Source organism: Solanum stenotomum, chromosome 2 (assembly GCF_019186545.1).
Source record: "Solanum stenotomum isolate F172 chromosome 2, ASM1918654v1, whole genome shotgun sequence".
Classification (NCBI taxonomy): domain Eukaryota; kingdom Viridiplantae; phylum Streptophyta; class Magnoliopsida; order Solanales; family Solanaceae; genus Solanum; species Solanum stenotomum.
In genome coordinates, this window is record NC_064283.1 from 58,312,869 (window position 1) to 58,334,672 (window position 21,804).

The 21,804-nt window shown below is 33.9% G+C and overlaps 1 protein-coding gene across 3 annotated transcripts; it reads left to right on the forward strand.

Annotated features, from left to right (window-relative positions):
* Positions 1-6,393: 6,393 nt before the first annotated feature.
* On the forward strand, positions 6,394-21,423 carry LOC125854489 (uncharacterized). 3 transcript variants are annotated; one of them, XM_049534060.1, is made up of 4 exons: positions 6,394-6,626; positions 9,102-9,554; positions 10,109-10,700; positions 20,957-21,423. In XM_049534060.1, exons 1-4 carry the CDS (start codon positions 6,513-6,515, stop codon positions 21,025-21,027), a joined length of 1,230 nt encoding a protein of 409 aa, XP_049390017.1. In that variant the 5' UTR covers positions 6,394-6,512; the 3' UTR covers positions 21,028-21,423. The 3 variants fall into 3 exon arrangements, with proteins under 3 accessions (XP_049390017.1, XP_049390016.1, XP_049390018.1); XM_049534059.1 differs by lacking the exon at positions 20,957-21,423 and having other exon boundaries at positions 10,109-11,109; XM_049534061.1 differs by lacking the exons at positions 6,394-6,626; positions 9,102-9,554; positions 10,109-10,700 and adding exons at positions 16,550-16,773; positions 19,381-19,833 and having other exon boundaries at positions 20,368-21,423.
* Positions 21,424-21,804: the final 381 nt, after the last annotated feature.

Genomic DNA, 21,804 nt, shown 5'->3' on the forward strand with positions numbered 1-21,804 from the left:
ATTGGAGTTGTCGGTTTCAGATTTGAAGTCCTTTTGAGGATTTGAGATCTTAAGTTGGAAAATTGTGAAAATTTAGCCTTTGAGTTGACTTTGGACAACATTCGGGGTTTGGATGCTCTGATCGAAATTTCGAGAGTTCTTTTGGATTCAATGATGATTTTAGGCATAGGTGAGGTCTTGGTTGATTTTTGAGAGGTCTCGAGCTTGATTTAACCTTTCTAGATGTTGTATTAGTTTCTTGTGACTTTCACAAATGTCGGGTCAAAGAGACCTTAAATTTGTGTTTCAATGGTTCCATTAAGTCTGGAACATCGAGTATAATTGATTTGCATATAGTGTTTGTGTGTACGGAGTTTCGAACAAATCCTGAGTGTCATTTCAATATTTTGAGAATTGGCTAATTTTTCTGATGCTGGTGTGCTTCGCTTTTGTGAAGGGTGCCTCCGATTGCGATGTTCGTGAAAGCGATACCTTGATAGTGAAAGCAAAGGCCCCTGTGAGGCATGGTTCGCGATCGCGATGTTCCCAAAAGCAAACCCTGATTCGCGAAAGCGAAGGTCCTCACTTTTGCGAGGTTCACTTAAAGCGAACCCATGATCGCAAAGTGACATCAGAGAGGGGTTTTGACCTGTAATTTCTAGGTTTAAGCCCAATTTTTTTATTTTTGAGCTTGGTAAATTCTTGGAGGCAATTTTTGAAGAGATTTCTTGTGCTAAATCATTTGGGTAAGCTTTTGTGATCCTAAAACTTCATTTCTCTTTGATTATTTATGGAGTTTAACATCAAAACTTGAGATTTTGATTGGCAAATGACAAGGTTTTTCAAGAACTCAAGTTTTAAACTAGAATGGAGATTGTGAACTGATTTTAAGTCCTTTATCGAAATGGTTTTCACCAATGGGTTCCAAATGTCTTGGGTAATGATTTCAAATAAATAATTTTGGATTCAAACTTCATTTTCGGAATCAAGATGTGAGTTAATTGGTCCATTTTCAAAATATTTGATGTGGGCATTGTTGTTTTCGAAAACTTATTGTGAATACTTGATTAATATAGATTGTGTGTACTGGGACATTGGTCGGAAGGGGAAAGACTCAAGTCTTAGAGTGAGTAGTTTGTTGAATTAAGGCAAGTGATCTCCTAAACCTTGTAATCTAGTAAAATTCGTGAATTTCCATTCATTGTGTGTGTGTTGGGAGTAATGGAAATGAGGTGAAGGGTTCATTGTTCCATTTGATAAATCTTAATGAATAAAAAATGGGTGGAATGAAAAGGCTATGTGTTGATAATAATGCTTGTGAACTGCCTTGTTGTGGCCCGACCTATTTGATTGATTGATGAAATGCTTTGATAGCATGAATGTGGACTTGAATTGCTTGAATTGTTGTGTCTTCCTTATGGTGTGAACTTGCTTATGTGCATTGATTGTTGTATACCATGGTGAGACATGTGATATAGAGCCGATGGAAAATGATTCCGACTAGTAATATGATATAAGTCGATGGGAAATGGTTATGGCTAGTGATATAAAGCCGATTAGAAAATGGTTTCGGCTAGTGATATAAAACCAATGAGAAATAAATTCGGCTAGTGATATAAAGTCGATGGAAAATGGTTTTGGCTAGTGATATGATATAAAACCAATGGAGAATGGTTCGGGCTAGTGATAATGTACCAAAGAAAAATGGTTCCGGCTAGTGATAATGTGCCGAAGAAAAATGGTTTTGGCAAGAGTTTGATTATTATGATTTGATGCATTTTTATGTTTATGCTTGACCTACTTGTTATTTGTGTTTGATCTACTTGACTTTAAGATTGACTTACTTGATACGTGTTGGTTATTAAATTGTGACTATTGGACCGTGATTATTGAGCCTTGTGAGCTGTGTTGTAGAACTGTTAGGTTGACTGATTTCTGTGCAGGTTGTAGTTTGAATAGGTTCAGTTGAGATGAAAGGAGTATACGATTTCTACCTTGTTTCCTTATTTATGAGGTTGTTTGTTGTGTACTGTGTTGTTGGTACTTACTTCTTGCTTCTACACTTGTGTAGGTTCCGAGTCCAATATCGTGTGATTTCTCTTCTTCTCCCATTTACGAGGCTTATTGAAGAACTATTGTGAGGTAGCATCTTGTCATCTCGGTTGGCCCTCTAGTTCTTCTTTTATGCTTTATTCTATTTAGAAATAAAGATTTGAGACTTGTACTTATTTCTTAATTTCGCACTTTATGTATTAGTGACTTGTACATATGCCAATCAGGTTTTGAGGTGTTAATAGAATGAATAAGTTTTCTGTTTTTACCTTGTTCTTGCTTTATCTTTCCAAATTTCTTTCGTTTTCATTGGGTTGAGACTAACTTGTCTTGGTCATTTTTAGGTCGTGACAAATGGTATCAAAGCCCATGTTCATTGGTCTCACGAGTGTTCAAGCAAAGTCCAAGTATAGTCTTGAGGATCGATTCAGAGACGTCTGTACTTATATTCGAGAGGCTATGAAGACTGTGAGGAAACTTTCTTTGGTTCACTCTTTCTTATCGTGCGTAACCACCTTCGCTAGTGCTGAGTTGTCGTGTGTTGTTTTGACAGATCCCGAAGACCAGAACTTTTGTTTCCAGTGGTAGAGGGGAGATAATCTCTGAACCTGTTGCTAAGACCCCAGCTAGGGGTAGAGGTAGGGCACCAGCCAGAGTCGAGCTAGAGAGGTCTCTCTTGAACTATAAGCTAAGATTGCCGAGTACTAGGTTCCTCTTAGAGTTTACAACTCCATTGTTCCAGGATACTTTGTTGAGGATGTTGGGTGTGTTAGAGAACTTCCCTTAGGGTGGTACGATAGGTACACCACATAATTCTCGTACGAGAGTAGGGGTGCAAACCCCAGAGTCAGCGGCATCAGGCTCTAGTTATCCTTGATCAGGGGTATTCTTGGTCTTTTTTTCTTCTTAAAAATAAAATATTTATCTTTTTTGGCTTAGATTTTTTAGTGTGTGCATTCCTAAGATTGTACTGTGTTTAAGAATAAAACTTTTATATTATTTAACTTAAAAATATAATTTTCGTCTCAAGTTTGTAAAAGTAAAAGATAATTTATTTTTTACATCACTTCGTTTAAGTACATATCACTTTTAAATTGTAAAATAGAAAGTTATCTACATTTTAATTGATATATTTACAAACTTTCAAGTGACTAAAATAATTAAAAATATGTAATTCTACAGTTGAGAAATCAAAATATAAATAAACATAAGAATTAGTCAAATAAATTTATAAATAAAATTATATTTATATATCATAATTTTTTAATGAAAAATATAAAAAATTATCATAAAAATAAGAAGTAGTGAAGATTGTGAATGGTATTATACATGATATTAAAAGTAATGTGAAAATACATGAATATGAAAAAAAATGTATAAAAAGAGTTTAAAGAGATACTTCCGTCATTTTATCTTTTTATTCTGAGATAAGTTATCCCGGTATCACTATTCCACCCAAAGATAGGGATAACTTATTTCAGGACCAATTATTAATTTTGGGATAAGTTATTCCAACCTTTGCAATCAAACAAAATTAAAGAATGCTCAAAATTTATCTCGAGATTAACTTCTTTTATCCATCACACCAAACGATCCCTAAATCATTTTGAAATGTAAGAAAATTACTCTATTACTATATTTTTCAAAAATTATCGGCCATTTTAAAGTTACAAGATTACTTTAATGTGAAAAATGTTATCATTACAGTTTCCAAAAAGTATTGATCATTTTTAAAGTTACAAGACTACTTCAAATAATGCATTTACTTATTTAAAATAGGGATAATGCATAAGTATCCCCCTAGATCACCTTAACTAAACTAAGGTTCTATTACTCTCATGAACTTGTACTTTTGTATACCTTTTGACTTACGTGACACACTCCGTGACTCCACACAATTGAAGTGCGCGGGAGATATTTGAATGCCACGTGGGAGCAGTGGCGAAGCTACAGTGTCCCAAAGGGTGTCCAATTGGACACCCTTCGTCGGAAAATTATACCGTATATATAAGTAAAATGCTACTTATAACGGTTAAATTTAATAGATTGGACACTCTGAACACATTAAGAACCTACGGCCCAATGACGTAAGGCTCTCCTGGCTACTTTGAAGGCGTGGGTCTGAATCCCTACAATTGCATTTTATGATCATTTTAGAACACTCTTATTTTACTATTCAGTTTAGTAGCTAATAGAAAATTTAACTTATTTCTTTAATTTTCTAAGCTAATTAAATTACATTTTAATTAGAAATCTAGGTTTAGTAGCTAATTTAATTTTCAATGAATTTGACTTTTTATTTTTTTCATTAAAATTTGAAATAAAACTTAAATGTAATTATTTAATTTAAAGTTAATAAATAAATTCTATACTATTTCTAGAAAGCTGCTAAAAGGGAACAAAAGAACACCTCATTTGATTCTGCTTCCATTATTCATGTCTCGTTATTGTTGTCATCACCATAGATTAGTGAAAGCTTGAAACATAAAAATGATTTCATTTTAAGCTTATTGCCTCTTCCCCCCTCCCATTTTTTGTTTTGTTCGTTCACTTTATATTAAATTAAACATAAATATTAAAGCTAAATATTATGCAGTTTGATTTTTTAAAATTTTGGAGCATTTATTCGTAAGAAAAATTAATATTAGTATTATGTTGTTCAATTTTAATTTTTTTCAATGCATCCGGTCATCGAAAAAAAATATATTTATGTAATATTTGGACACCCTTCGTAAAATTCCTAGCTTCGTCACTGTGTGGGAGATATTTGACTTACGTGGCACACTCCGTGATTCCACTCATATAGTATAAACTATTTTTTTTAATATAAACTAAATTTGGAAGCACAAAATTTTCATTGACAAAGAGAGACAATCTTTTCCATTGAGCAGTGTAGAAATTTTTAGTTCTATTGAAAAGTTATCTCATTAAACTTATGGTATTATTCTCTGCCTATCATTCAATCCTATAACAGAACACATCCATCAATGATATTTAAAGTGTAAATTCAATAGTCCATTAACAGAGATTATTCCCATACTAATTTAAGATTATTTATGTGAACAAGACTAAATAGATAGTAGGGATGGAAAAATTCTTTTGGCCAGAAAATTCAGTCAGAATTTGGTTAAAATGATAATTTTTCTATGTTATTTTACCTTTTAAAATATTTTTACCCTTTTAATTTTAATATCTTTTAATTAAAAAATGGAAAAAAGATCAGTTTATTTTAAAATAAAAAAGATATTAGAATTTTTTTAAATTTCTGACCATTTAGCTCTTCCCTAGTAGGGATATATTAGTCAAATTGTACTTCTTATTAATTTTTTTTAAAGAATTGTGCAGAGCCATAATAAAAAAGAAATAGAGGAATTATCTTTTAAATACTTATTACTCCATCTATTCAATAATAGTTGTCTACTGTACTATTTTGGGATGTCCAATAATACTTGTTTACCTTATTAAATCAACGGATAATTTTACACTTAGTTCCTAATTTACCCTTATCGTTAATTATAGTCATTTCTCTATTATTTTTTCAAGACATTGTATTTATTACTCCCTCTGTCCCTAAATACTTGTCTACTTTTGAATTGATACACCTATTTAGAAAACAATGATTGACATAGTGAGTTTACCATTTCACCTCTAATAATTATGAAGTGAATAAATTAAAAACGTAAGATTTTCAAGAAACTTTACCTTTTTCAAAGTAATTAATTGAGGGTATAATAGGTAAAAAAATATTGTTTTTTCTTGATTTATCAAAATGAACAAGTAATTAAAGACAACTAAAGAAGAAAAAGTGGACAAATAATCAGGGACAGAAGAAATATATTCAAATAGTGATATAGTATTATCCTTCTATTTATAATTTCTTAAGAAATGTGTAAAGTCAATAGTGGACAAGTATTATTGCTCATGAGAGGTATTAATTGATTGTTTATTTTAAATTGAGGGACATAACTCATTTTCATCTTGTAATTTTATATCCTATTTTTTCTTCTTCACCTCCATTTTATTTTTCAAAACAAGGGAAATAAATGAGAAAATGGATAAAGTGATTATAAAATAATTAATCGGACCAATCAAATTGAGTTATTAAATATTATTTGGTATAAAATATTAGAAAATTAATAATAAAGTGTCTCGTTCATGTCAAACACTTTTTAAGTTCCGACACAACGTATATTATATATGTAGAAATCACAAAAATTATAAAAATAATTTATTTTTCAATAAATATTTTTAAAAACGTAATAATAAGTTAACATAATTAATTTCTTGATTTTAAAATATCGCAATATATCTAAATTAAATTATATATATATCAATTTTCATTTCCATCTTCTCTATAACAAACTTGTACTACACAGTTATGGCGGAAGAGTAGAGAAAAGTGAAATTCCATTGTTGAAACGCCATTAACACAATTCATCGAAGCTTTTTTTTTCTTCTGATTCATACATAGGATTTCGAAAATGGAAGCAGCAGCTGTTTCAGTTGTAGACAAGTTAAAATCCTTTGCAAAATCTACGCAGGATTTCGCTTCCGTCGTGTTCCGCAACCGCGAAGTTTCCAATCGCCGCAATCCGGTAAATTAACTCTGTATTTTCTTTTTCCGGTAAATTTTGGCCTACAATGTGGCCCAGCTGTCAATGAACACTAGTGATTTCTTGCTATTTGTTTTAGTCTTGGTGGATAAAGTTACATGGTGCTTGTTGCTTGTGTGTGTTGTTAGACAAAGACGCTAGTGATTTCTTGTTATCTGTTCTAGCTTTGATGGATAGAGTTACCTGATGCTTGTTGCTTGTATGAGTTGTTTACAAAAACATTACTGATTTCTTGTTATCTGTTCTATCTTTGATGGACAAATTTACTTGATGCTTGTTGCTTGTGTGAGTTGTTAGACAAAAACACTAGTGATTTCTTGCTATCTGTCTTAGTCATAGAGTTACCTGGTGTTTGTTGCTTGTGTGAGGTATTAGGTATCTTGTAGAACTAGTTGAGATGCTTGAAAGTTAACATGGACACTACGATTATCAAAAGAGATAATATAGAGACCCATTTGTTCCTAGCATGCATTGTTAAAAGTAAAATATTCGTGTCTCATTATGGTTGTTTAATTTTATTTAATTTGGAGGTTGAAAATTAGGGTGGAAGTTTAGTAGGTAGTTGAGAGTTTACTAGTTTTTCTTATAAGTTTATTATTATTACTCTCATACTAGCTTATTTTTCAATTTGATTATTACTTGTTATTTCCTTTGCTTCGGCTATCTATTTGTTGTTTCTATTGTTTTGTTCTCCTGTATTTTTGACTTAGCTTCCTCACTGCTGTATTTCCTTTTGATAACTAATTTGATATGTTTTATTCAAACCGGGGGTCTATATGAAACAGCCTTTCCCCAAGGAAGGGGTAAGCTGTGTATACACTACCCTCCCTAGATCCCAATCGTGTGACTACACTGGGTATGTTGTTGTTGTTTTCAAGTATTAGTTCGGATACATTTCATTTTTTCCCTATGCAAGCTGATTGCCAGTCATTATATAAAAACCTATTTGCTCTAGTATGCGTTGTTACTTAGTAACATTGTAGTGTCTCATTAAGGTTATTTAAGTTTCATTTCGTTTGTTTTCAAGTAGTAGTTTGATAATTTTGATTCTTTTTCACCTGTTGAAGCCGATTGACCTATAGAATATGAGTAAAGAAAGTAGAAAGAGACTTATGCTATGCTGGTTTTGTTCAGCGGAATGGATTACTTCTATGGGCTTTATCGGTTTTTTGGTATTTGGATATTATGAGGTTACATCTCTGTAGTGATGGACACTAGATGTTCTTTTTGTTTTTGTTTCTTTTAACAATGGTATTTAGAGGTTCCTTGACTAACAATGGTATTGATTAGCTTTGTCCCCAAACATTTAGGTTAATGGAAAGAATTTACTTAGTTTTGCATATGTTATGATTAGGATTGGAACCTTGATTCCCTAGATTGTTAAAAAGAGGAAGGTTGAGGGACTTGTTCTTAGGTCACAGATTCGAGTCCTGTGCCAAGTGAACTAACTACTAAGTCCTGTAATTAAGTTGAGAAGGATAGAGACTAGAGGGGAAAATCCATCATCCCTGAGTTTAGAAGGCTATGTTGTTGGCCCAAAGGGGTGGCTCCTTGTGAAGTTCACAGTAATAAAAGAAAATTGTTAAAATGGCTCTTGGACTTCTAGGACACCTTATTGGGACAGGTTTGATAGATGTATTGGGAAAAAGAGAACACCATTGGATCAATATATATTATATTCAAATTTTCCCAACTTAGGATCCTAAAAGAATGTGCAGTAAGAGTTTAACAGAGTGAGGGATCCAAGCAAGTATGATATTGAACATTTCTTCAAGATAATAGCTACTCCTTCATGTGAATCTTATTTGAAGAAAATGAATATCTAAAGGGAGAACAGTTAAAGTTATGAAACTGTTATTTCTTATGTGAGAATGGTAGTTTTGGCTCTTTTTAGAAGGTCAGGGGAAGGTGAGATTGTACGCATACCTACTTTTGTACTATTGATCTAAAGTGGGTATATCGGTTACCTGTCATGCAACGTTCAACTGCAAAACAGTGTCATTAGGAAGTACTCAGAGCTTGAGCAGTCAAATTCTTACTTTACCAGTTACCACAAGCTTTGTTATTGGGCTCTGCTTTACTCTGATGGGTCTCTTAAGTATGAGAAGGCTCTGTCTGTGTACCCTTAAGTCTTTTATGTTTACTGTCTGCTGTATGACGATGCCTGTATGATATGTGGCTTCCCAGGAAATAATATTGACTAAAGAGTTATCCATATGTAAGAAAAAAATCTCTTTTAACGATCCTTTTGCTTATCGAAGGAAAAAAAAGGATACTTATCCAGATTTATTTTGACATATTTCGGTTGGGATTTGTTACTCTCATTAGCTGTAGGATATCACTGTTTCCCAACTCCACTCCCCTCGGCAAGCTTTAGTTTGACATATTTGCTAATTCTTATGTAGCAACAGCCTGTATGATGGTGCTTTACAACTCTTCCAATAATATCATTTACAGATTGAGATCTTGAAGAGATTGCAGCGAGAATCTTTTTCAGATATTATGAAGCTAAGAGACAGACAAGAGAAGTTGGAGCGAGCGCTTGCATTCTATAAATCTTCTAAAGGAAGTCCATTCCAAGAAACTAGCACTCACGTAAGGGGAGAATTTGATGCTGTGGGTGCACTGTTGATGATCGGTACCATTGATGAATCCAAGTGCAATGCAATTGAAAGAGCAATTAGGACTGGTATTGATTCTAGGCTGACTTTTGAAACAACTATCCGTGAAAAGGATACACTTGTAACAGAGTTTGTTGGCAGCGAAAGAGGCCAAATGAATATCCTGGGTAGTCCACTTTCCTTAGCAAAAGTTCTTTATGCAGCAAATATCAGTGATTGGTGTTCTGCAGTTGCCATTCCAGTCGGTGGTCGATGCAGAGATGTTGCAGTACCTACAAGTTCACGTGAGGTAAATGCTTCTGAATACTGAATGTGCTTTCTGATTTGTGATCATAGTTATCAATTCCATGTTCGATTCTTTTTGGTATTGTCAGTATCAGCAAGAAGTTGCAAAAGTAATAAGGTCAAAAGTTTTGTTACCAGCCTCCCAAAAAAAGGTTAGGTCAAAATTCCTGTAAAATGAAGTTGCAGATGTACTCACCAAAACCAAAAGAAAATATCGAGTTGCTGATCTGTGGTGCAAAAGTTCTCGCACTTATTAGGATTGAGTAATGACAAGAAATCAACAGGTTAACAAGGATGATTCTGTGGGGGGAGGGAGGTCATTACATGGTTGTTGGCTTGTTGCATAGTGTATTTACTTGTTATATTATATCTTTCAATTGTCTTTCTATGTAGCTTCATGTAAAAGCAAGGTAAGTAATCTGACAAGGAAGATCCCATGGGGAGTCATTAGTTGGTTGTTGCAGATGTTGCAAATTGTATCTACTTGTTATATTACATCATTTTTAGTTGCCTTAATGTGTAGCCTAGAATAACAATTTTTTTGGGGAATTTTTGCAGGAAAGGGGGCTGACTGACTATTCATCTTTTGGGCCGCCCCTGCTGAATCAACTAAATGGTAGTGGAATCGCTGTGATGGTTAAAAAATCAAATATTGTAGCCTGCTTGGCTCAGTTTGTCTCTGCATTGCCGCCACACTCTGGTAGTGTTTTGTATTGTTTTGGCACTTTTGGTCAAGTTGTTTGCCAACTTTCAAGCAATACAAAACTATCAATCTTGGGCATACACAAAATGGCCAATCTGTCACGTCAACAGCCTAGACTTGCAGCTATGTCGTTGCCTTTTAGCTTTTTACAACGGTCAGGGCATCCTCAAGCGTCCTTGGTGGAAAACTGCTTCTTAGATGGGCCACTTGCCATGACCCTAGAGTCAGAACTTGATGAAAGTACAAAAATTGGTGGCTGGGTAGAGACAAATATAGCAAGTCCCGAATATTTGAAGTGGGTAGTTACCATGTCTGATACCTCTGAGGATGATTTTGGATGGGGTTTGAGCCTTGGTGGTTTGCTACGAGGTCCAAGAAAGTGGAACCGTTTTCAAGTTGAAAGCTTTCTCAATTTCAACGTAGGAAAGAAGTGCAAGTTGCAACCAGGTCTACTCTATGTGATGGATGAAGGAGCCACTCAGTTTCCTGCATTGATATTCCGCACTAGTTGGTCCTTGTGAAGTGTGCAAGCTAGCTTAGACACCACGGCTGGACATAAAAAAACACTCCCGTGAACAATCTCACTCTCCCCTTATAATAGAGATACCCTTTAGTAACTCCCACACAAAATAGAAAAGAAGAGAAACAGTATTCACTTAAGTAACAAATTTTAGTCCAAGCAGTTAATAGGATTAAGCTTTGTTCTCTCCTATATAAACTGTTTGACCAATCTTTTAGAAGAACATGTTTTTGGTCAAAGTGAAGTTACAGGAAAATGTATTTTGTGAACATAGCTGTTTATCATTGGCTAAATGATTTGAGAAACACTTTTGTTGACAAAGGTAAGGATAATGTTCGTGGACGTTAAATTCTCTCCGGACTTCATTTGTGAGATTATACTTAATATGTTATTGATTAGATAAATAGTTAATGACTTTAGTGTTTGGTCAATTTTCTCTGAGAAGTGTTTTGTGAGTGTTACATTACAGAGAAGATATAAAGAATCACTGTATGATTTGTGTTGTTTAAATTAATAAATAATCTGAAATATTTATCATGTGAAATTGTAGTCAACTTTTTAAATTCTATTTAATAGGAGTGTTAAGGGGTAGAGACTAGAGAGGCTATTTTTAATAGATCCTCAGCTCAAAAGTGATGTTGAAGTAGGATTGCAAGAAAAATATAACAATCAAATAGCAAGATGCAAAGCAAATGAAACAATAATGAAACGAGGAAAGGAGGGCAGGGGCGGACCTACCTTGTTGCAAGTGGGTTCATATGAACACACTTCGTCGAAAAAATACATTGTATATACATATATATTCAATCTATTTTTTTGAAACAAAACACTGTATATAATTAATTTGACCCCACTTAAACCAATAGTAACACGCAGCCCAGCGGCAAAGTGGTTACAATTTGACTGATGCATCGCGTGTACGATTCCCACCCACAACATTTTAATACTGCTTCATTTTTTTTTTATATGTTGAACCCACTTGGTAAAATTTTTGGGTCCACCACTGAAGGAGGGGGCGAGCCCTCTTCTATGTAAGTTGAAGTTGTGTCAAGCTCTATCTAGTCCCCTTCTTCCTAGTTCTTTTCGGGTACTACCTCTACCCCTTTGACTTCTTCTACAACCTCTCACATCTTCTAACTAACAAGTTNCCCCCCCCCCCCCCCCTCTTGTTCTTTTCGAGCACAACCTCTATCCCTACTATTCCTTCTACAACCAACCTCTCAGACCTCTTAACTGACGCATCCGTGGCTCCTCACACCTCATTTTCATATGTCTGAACCACATCATCCTCGCTTCTCTCATCTTATCTCCATAAAGGTCACTCCCATCATGTCCAATATAAATTTGTTCCTAATCATATCACCTAGTTAACCCACACATCCATCCGAGCATCTTCATCTTCTAAACATGGGCATTCTTCATTCACCAACACTTTGTCATGTACAACAATATTGTTCTAACTATCACTTTATAGAACTTACTTTTTAAAAGCCTTAATGACACATTTTTATCACAAAATACTCTAGAAAGGAGCTTTCGTTTCATCCACCCACACAAATAATGTGCAAAATCATCATCATTCTCCTCATCTCCTTGGATTAAAACCCAAAGGTACCTTATTTAACTATAATTTGTTGTAAAACTTAAGAATAAAAGAACAATATAAAGAGGAAGACAAAGAAGAATATAGAACAAGGGAAACAATATGAGATAACTTTCTTTCTTTCAAGTGTACACCCTAAGTCTATACAATATGAACTCTTATACCTCTATTTATAGTGTAACATAGAGGCATAAAGGTGGAGGTTATGGTTATCTACATAATGGAGGAAAGTAATGGAGATAATGGGTGAGAGTAACTTCTTGGTGTAGTAGACATATACACACTACAATATTTTATAACACTCTCCCGTGGATGTCCATAGATAATATGCCTTGTTAAAATCTTACTAGAAAAAAAACATGTGGGAAAAAATCCTAATGAAGGAAAAAGAGTACACCTATCTTTTAATACGCTTTGAATGTTGCCTCGTTAAAAACCTTACCAGGAAAATCCAATTGGGATAAAATCATGGTTAAGGAAAAGAGTACAACATGTATTTTTCTCCCCTTGATAAATACTTTACTTGATATCTCGGAGACGATGCATTCCAATCTTATATCACAACTTCTCAAATTTGATGTTGGCAATTCTTAGTGAATAAGTTTACAAGATTATCACTTGAATGAGTCTTTGAACGTTTATCTCACCATTTTGTTGAAGATCATCTGTGAAAAAGACTTGGTGAAATATGCTTTGTTCGATCTCCTTTGATTGTGTCCTCCCTTCAATTGAGTTGTATATTGTTTTCATATATGGTGACTGAAATATCCTTTTCAAAAGAAAATCACATATTTACTATAGATCATAATTCCAACCAAAACCACTCCCGACTTAATTTATAGATCAATATTATTTCTGCATGATTTGAAGAAGTGGTTACTAATGTGATTCTTTGAATGCCAAGATATTATTGTGCCTCCATATATAAATAAATAGTCCATTTGCGATCGAGCTTTATGCGGATCAAATAAATATTCTGCATCTATACAATCAAATCATTTCAATTTTATTGAATCTCGTCTTTTCTTCTCAAAGAAAATCACACATCTTTTATGTGTTAAGTCACTTGCTTCGTTAGTTTCTTGTCATAACTTGAATGATAATATGACAATCCTTTCACATAACTTTCATTATGTATATCAAACAATCTTCTAGCATTTGCATAATCAACAATCTGTAAGTGCACCAATTGCACTAATACATGACATTTTAAATCATGTTCATGAGATCAAAAAGATTCTTTCTATGTGTTAAGCAGTCTCAAAATCATTGGGTATTCAATGGAATTGCTTTAAGACCTTTTAAATTCTTTAAGAATTTTCATATAACCTTCATCGTCTAGTTAGACATGATAATCTTTCATTACACATATTCAAGTATTTTATCTATTGCCAGACTGAAATAAGTCTCATTGCATTCACCACTGGAGAATATATCTCCATTTAATAATGCCAGGACTTTTGCGAAAGTCCTTTATGCCCTGAGGTACAAACCGTACTTTATATCTTACGGTTATATTTTATTTGTACCCCACTGACATATGAACTATAAGTTCAAAAACAACATTTTTTAAGTGAAGCAAAATATACTTGAATAGTGCATTTTAATTTGGCCAATCATTTATCTGTCCACATTATATGACAGATTTGAATTCAAGATCCTCGTAACCATTTATAGCATTGAGTGCTACTTCATATCAAATATACCGTCGACAATCATTTTGATATTGATTCCAATTCGACATAACTTATTGAGATCTCTTCAGTTTTCATCATTTCAGGTACCTGAACCTTTGCTAAGGTCTTATGAAGTGCTATGTAGTAGTACTCTCTCAGAGCACTTACCTCATTATCATGACAATTTTGATAATTTGCTCTTCTCCTTCCTCAAAGAGTTATACGTTTGGAATCGATTGGTCTATCACACTTTCGGTGTACCATAGGCTCTGTCCTTCAAGGACTATTTATTGGAACATTTGCAGCTTAATTAAAATATTGGGTCAGCAAATATATCTGGCAAAACAACATTTTGCAAATGAATTATCTCTTAAACTTCAAGTTCACATTTTTTTAACAATGATCTAGATAATTCACCACACATAATTTTCAGCTGCTAAACACATCTCCCCCTAATGTTAGGAAATTTAACATTTATCCTCAACCTCATTTGGGTATCCATCTTTGTGCATGGTGGAGCAATAAAATCATATGTGCACATATCAAATATTTAGATGGAAATTATTTAGTTCCTGACCCTGAACCAATTGTGATGGGAGAACCTTGTTGGCTTGATGCATACATTTTAAATAAACTCATCTCATATCAAATTTTATTTGATAAATTTCTTCTCATAATCAATGGTCTAGCTATAATTGGAGGCAAACAATTTCTGCTAAACCAACCAGTATTATCAACATAATTATATAATTTGAAATTGTGCTCTTAATTTAACAATTTGAGCAAACAACCTTACAAAAACCAATTTATAAGTTGATACAAATGCACATGTGACCATACTATAGATGCATCTATTAAATCAGAGTAGTTAGCGGTCCACATGGCAAGTGAACGGGCCATATTCACCTTTTTATATGTTTCAAATAATTTCGGAGGACACAATCCCAACCTTAGCTGGTACATTGCTCATTTTATGATGAGAACAAGCAACACAAGAGAATTCTGGAAGATCTTTTATTTCTTCAAACATATAGCCACGTGAATTCTCAATTTATTTTGCATCACATTTGAACTGGAATGGCCAATCGGTTATGCCAACTGATATTTATTCTAGTAAACTTTTTGTTTACTTTTGCATGTGATTTTTTCATCATGCCTATATTTTTATACAACAAACAAGAAAAAGACGGGTAACCTTTTACGTAAATATTCATAATCCACTTTGATTGTAGTAAACTGAAGATATTTAATTTTTCAATAATTTACAGTCTCACTATAATAGTTTTTTTTCTTTCAATTTCTCCGAAACTTAAAAAGTTTCTTTTGAGACTTACTACAACCCCAATATGATAAACTATTTCATTCCTCCGGATAGTAACAATTAGCCCTTTCGGAACTCTCAATTAATTTTGTGTACTACCACAAATTTCACAACACCATTCTTATGGTGACCATCTCCTTCAAGGAGAAAATTATTATTATTGTCATAGTTAAAATTATTACAAGCAAAATTTATTTCTTGACAACCAATGACAAATTTGTGTTTCCACACAATAATATTTATTTTGGTCATGACCACAACTTTTATAAAAAAAAATTAACATTTATTTCTTTTGTCCTCCAATAGTTCATAATAAAACATACCACAATATTTGTGTAGTACTCAAAGTATATGACCAAATTTATTTATTTACAAAATTAATCTTCCTTTTCATGAAAAGTTGTGATTTTTATGAAAAGTTGCTACTTTGATGAAAAATTGCGATTTTAATGAAAAGTTGTGACTTTTATGAAAAGTTGCGATTTTAATGAAGAGTTGCGACTTTTATGAAAAGTTATGACTTTTATGAAAGGTTGTGACCTTTCCGAAGGGTTGCAACTTTTCCAAATAGTTGTAACCTTTCTGATAAGGCACAATAAACATTTATTCACACTACCCTTTGTTGTCTATAAATAGAGGGATTTCTTCTCATTTAAACACAACGAAAATTCGGAACCTCCTCTTCTTCTTCTTCTTCTTCTTCTTCACAATTAAATGTTTGTATACTTTACTCATGTTGAGTGGTTCACTGAAACTATTGCTTATGTTACAGAACTGGTATGTATTTTTACAATCATTAATTTATAATTTATGCTTATGTTATTAAGGCTAAATGATAAGATATAATAATTTTCATTTTCCTTTACATTATTAATGTTTGTTACTACATAATCTTATATGTTAGATAATATAGTGTTTTAATTTTAATGTCTGATAGATTTAAGTATTATTTTATAAATTTCGTGATATTAAATTCTCGTGCGAAGCACGAACCCCCTCCCGCCCCATACACACACATATATATAAAATATACGTAGAAATCACTAAAATTATAAAAATAATTTATTTTTCAATGTATAATTTTAAAAACATATAGCAATATATGTAAATTAAATTAAGTATTCCATTATAAATATATCAAATTTCATTTCCATCTTCTCTATAACAAACTTGTAGTACACAATTATGGCGAAAGAGCAGAGAAAAGTGAAATTCCATTGTTGAAACGCCATTTACACAATCTCAAAGCTTTTTTTTTCTTCTGATTCAAACATAGGTTTTCAAAAATGGAAGCAGCAGCTGTTTCAGTTGTAGACAAGTTAAAATCCTTTGCAAAATCTACGGAAGATTTCGCTTCCGTCGTGTTCCGCAACCGCGAAGTTTCCAATCACCGCAATCCGGTAAATTAACTCTGTATTTTCTTTTTCCGGTCATTGTATAGAGATCCATTTGCGGATAGATTGTTAGAAGTAAAATTTTGGCCTACAATGTGGCCTAATTGTCAATGAAGACTAGGTGATTTCTTGCTATTTGTCTTAGTCTTGATGATTAAAGTTAACTGGTGCTTATTGCTTGTGTGAGTTGTTAGACAAGAACACTAGTGATTTCTTGCTATTGATTTTATTCTTGGTGGATAGAGTTACATGGTGTGTGTTGCTTGTGTGAGTTGTTAAACAAAGACACTAGTGATTTCTTGTTATCTGTTCTAGCTTTGGTGGATTGCTTGTGTGAGTTGTTACGAAAACATTATTGATTTCTTGTTATCTGTTCTATCTTTGATGGACAAATTTACTGATGCTTGTTGTTTGTGCGAGTTGTTAGACAAAAAATACTAGTGATTTCTTGCTATCTGTCTTAGTCTTGGTGGATAGAGTTACCTGGTGTTTGTTGCTTGTGTGAGGTATTAGGTATCTTGTGGAACTAGTTGAGCTGCTTGAAAGTTGGCTACGATTATCAAAAGAGATAATATAGAGACCCATTTGTTCCTAATATGTATTGTTAAAAGTAAAATTTTGGTGTCTCATTAAGATTGTTTAATTTTATTCAATTTGGAGGTTGAAAATTAGGGTGGAAGTTTAGTAGGCAGTTGAGAGTTTAATAGTTTTTCTTATAAGATTTATTATTCGTACTCTCATACTATCTTATTTTTCGATTTGATTATTACTTGTTATTTCCTTTGCTTCGGCTATATATTTGTTGTTTCTATTGTTTTGTTCTCCAGTATATTTGACTTAGCTTCTTCACTGCTGTATTTCCTTTTGATAATTAATTTGATATGTTTTATTCAAACCAGGGGTCTATAGGAAACAACCTTTACCCAAGGGAGAGGGGTAAGCTGTGTATACACTACCCTCCCTAGATCCCAATCTTGGGTATGTTGTTGTTGTTGTTTTCAAGTATTAGTTCGGATACATTTCATTTTTTCCCTATACAAGCTGATTGCCAGTAATTATATAAAAACCTATTTGCTCTAGTATGCGTTGTTAAGTAGTAACATTGTGGTGTCTCATTAAGGTTATTTAAGTTTCATTGCATTTGTTTTCAAGTAGTAGTTTGATAATTTTGATTTTTTTCACCCGTTGAAGCCAATTGACCTATAGAATATGAGTAAAGAAAGTAGAAAGAGACTTATGCTATGCTGGTTTTGTTCAGCGGAATGGATTACTTCTATGGGCTTTATCGGTTTTTTGTTATTTGGATATTTTGAGGTTACATCTCTGTTGGGATGGACACTAGATGTTCTTTTTGTTTTTGTTTCTTTTAACAATGGTATTTAGAGGTTCCTTGACTAACAATGGTATTGATTAGCTTTGTCCCCAAATATTTAGGTTGATGGAAAGAATTTACGTAATTTTGCATATGTTATGGGAACCTTGATTCCCTAGATTGTTAAAAAGAGGAAGGTTGAGGGACTTGTTCTTAAGTCACAGATTCGAGTCCTGTGCCAAGTGAACTAATTACTAAGTCCTGTAATTAGTTGAGAAGGATAGAGACTATAGGGGAAAATCCATCATCCCCGAGTTTTGAAGGCTATGGTGTTGGCCCAAAGGGCTGGCTCCTTGTGAAGTTCAGTCATAAAAAAAATTTGTTAAAATGGCTCTGTGACTTCTAGGCCAACCTACTGGGACAGGTTTGATAGATGTTTTGGGAAAAAGAGAACACCATTGGATCACCTATATATTATATTCAAACCTTCCCAACTTAGGATCCTAAAAGAATGTACAGTAAGAGTTATATAGAGTGAGGGATCCAAGCAAGTATGAAATTGAACATTTCTTCAAGATAACAGCTACTCCTTCATGTGAATCTTATTTGAAGCAAATGAATATCTAAAGGGAGAGCAGTAAAAGTTATGAAAATGTTATTTCTTATGTGAGAATGGTAGTTTTGGCTCTTTTTAGAAGGTCAGGGGAGGTGAGACTGTTCGCATCCCTACTTTTGTACATTGATCTAAAGTGGGTATATCTGTTACCTGTCATGCAACGTTCAACTGCAGAACAGTGTCATTAGGAAGTACTCAGAGCTTGAGCAGTCAAATTCTTACTTTGCCAGCTACCACAAGCTTTGTTATTGGGCTCTGCTTTACTCTGATGGGTCTCTTAAGTATGAGAAGGCTCTGGCTGTGTACCCTAACCGCATCTAGTTTCTGCCAGTTCGTCTATTTTTTCCCATCTTTTCCTATCTTTTCCATTGTCGCTAGATCAAAGTCTTTTATGTTTACTGTCTGCTGTATGACGATGCCTGTATTATGTGGCTTCCCAGGAAATAATATTGAAAAAAGAGTTATCCATATGTAAGAGAAAAATATCTTTTAATTTTCCTTTTACTTATCGAAAGAAAAAAAAGATACTTATCCAAATTATTTTGACATAGTTCGATTGGGATTTGTCACGCTCATTAGCTGTAGGATATCACTGTTTCCCAACTGCACTCCCCTCGGCAAGCTTTAGTTTGACATATTTGCCAATGATGGTGCTTTACAACTCTTCCAATAATATCATTTACAGATTGAGATCTTGAAGAGATTGCAGCGAGAATCTTTTTCAGATATTATGAAGCTAAGAGACAGACAAGAGAAGTTGGAGCGAGTGTTTGCATTCTATAAATCTTCTAAAGGAAGTCCATTCCAAGAAACCAGCACTCACGTAAGAGGAGAATTTGATGCTGTGGGTGCACTGTTGATGATCGGTACCGTTGATAATTCCAAGCACAATGCAATTGAAAGAGCCATTAGGACTGGTATTGATTCTAGGCTGACTTTTGAAACAACTATCCGTGAAAAGGATACACTTGTAGCAGAGTTTGTTGGCAACGAAAGAGGCCAAATGAATATCCTGGGTAGTCCACTTTCCTTAGCAAAAGTTCTTTATGCAGCAAATATCAGTGATTGGTGTTCTGCAGTTGCCATTCCAGTCGGTGGTCGATGCAGAGATGTTGCAGTACCTACAAGTTCACGTGAGGTAAATGCTTCTGAATACTGAATGTGCTTTCTGATTTGTGATCATAGTTATCAATTCCATGTTCGATTCTTTTTGGTATTGTCAGTATCAGCAAGAAGTTGCAAAAGTAATAAGGTCAAAAGTTTTGTCACCAGCCTCCCAAAAAATGGTTAGGTCAAAATTCCTGTAAAATGAAGTTGCAGATGTACTCACCAAAACCAAAAGAAAATATCGAGTTGCAGATCTGTGGTGCAAAAGTTCTCGCACTTATTAGGAATAAGGAATGACAAGAAATCAACAGGTTGACAAGGAAGATTCTGTGGGGGGAGGGAGTTCATAACATTGTTGTTGGCTTGTTGCATAGTGTATTTACTTGTTATATTACATCTTTCAGTTGTCTTTCTATGTAGCTTCATGTAAAAGACATCTTACATGAAAAATTCATTAGTTGGTTGTTGCAGATGTTGCATAATGTATCTACTTGTTATATTACATCATTTTTAGTTGCCTTAATGTGTAGCCTAGAATAACAATTTTTTTGGGGAATTTTTGCAGGAAAGGGGGCTGACTGACTATTCATCTTTTGGGCCGCCCCTGCTGAATCAACTAAATGGTAGTGGAATCGCTGTGATGGTTAAAAAATCAAATACTGTTGCCTCCTTGGCTCAGTTTGTCTCTGCATTGCCACACTCTGGTAGTGTTTTGTATTGTTTTGGCACTTTTGGTCAAGTTGTTTGCCAACTTTCAAGCAATACAAAACTATCAATCTTGGGCATACACAAAATGGCCAATCTGTCAAGACCACAGCCTAGACTCGCAGCTATGTCGTTGCCTTTTAGTTTTTTACAACGGTCAGGGCATCCTCAAGCGTCCTTGGTGGAAAACAGCATCTTAGATGGGTCACTTGCCATGACCCTAGAGTCAGAACTTGATGAAAGTACAAAAATTGGTGGCTGGGTAGAGATAAAAAGAGCAAATCCCAAATATTTGCAGTGGGCAGTTACCATGTCTGATACCTCTGAGGATGATTTTGGATGGGGTTTGAGCCTTGGTGGTTTGCTACAAGGTCCAAGAAATATGGACCATTTTCAAGTTGAGAGCTTTCTCAATTTCAACGTAGGAAAGAAGTGCAAGTTGCAACCAGGTCTACTCTATGTGATCGATGGAGCCACTCAGTTTCCTGCATTGATGTTCCGCACTAGTTGGTCCTTGTGAAGTGTGCAAGCTAGCTCAGAGACCCCGGCTGGACATAAAAAAAACACTCCCGTGAACAATCTCACTCTCTTCTTATAATAGAAACACCCTTTACCAACTCCCACACAAAATAGAAAGGAAGAGAAACATTTTGTCTACTCCAACAGTATTCACTTTAGTAACAAATTTTAGTCCAAGCAGTTAATAGGACCTTATGCTTTGTTCTCTCCTATATAAACTGCTTGGCCAAGCTTTTAGAGGAACATTTTTTTGGTCAAAGTGAAGTTTCAGGAAAATGTATTTTGTGAGCATAGCAGTTTATGATTGGCTAAACGATTTGAAACACTGTTGTTGACAAAGGTAAGGATAACGTTTGTGTATATCAAATTCTCTTCGGACTCCATTTGTGAGAATATACTTAGATATGTTGTTGTTGATTAGATAAATAGTTTATGACTTTAGTGTTTGGTCAAGTGTTACATTACAGAAGGGTATAAAGAATCACTTTATGATTTGTGTTGTTTTTAAATTAATAAATAATCTGAAACATTTATCATGTGAGATTGTAGTCAACTTTTTAATATATTTTTTAAATAAAGTGTTAAGAGGTTCAATTTTTAAATTTTATTTAATAGAATTGTTAAGGTGTAGAGAGATTGTTATTACTGATCCTCGATTCAAAAGTGATGTTATTAAAATAGGATGGTAAAAAAAACACAATATTCAAATCGGTACAAAGCAAATGAAATACCAGTGAGACGAGAAAAGGTGGGGGTAAGTTAAAGTTGTGTCGAGTTC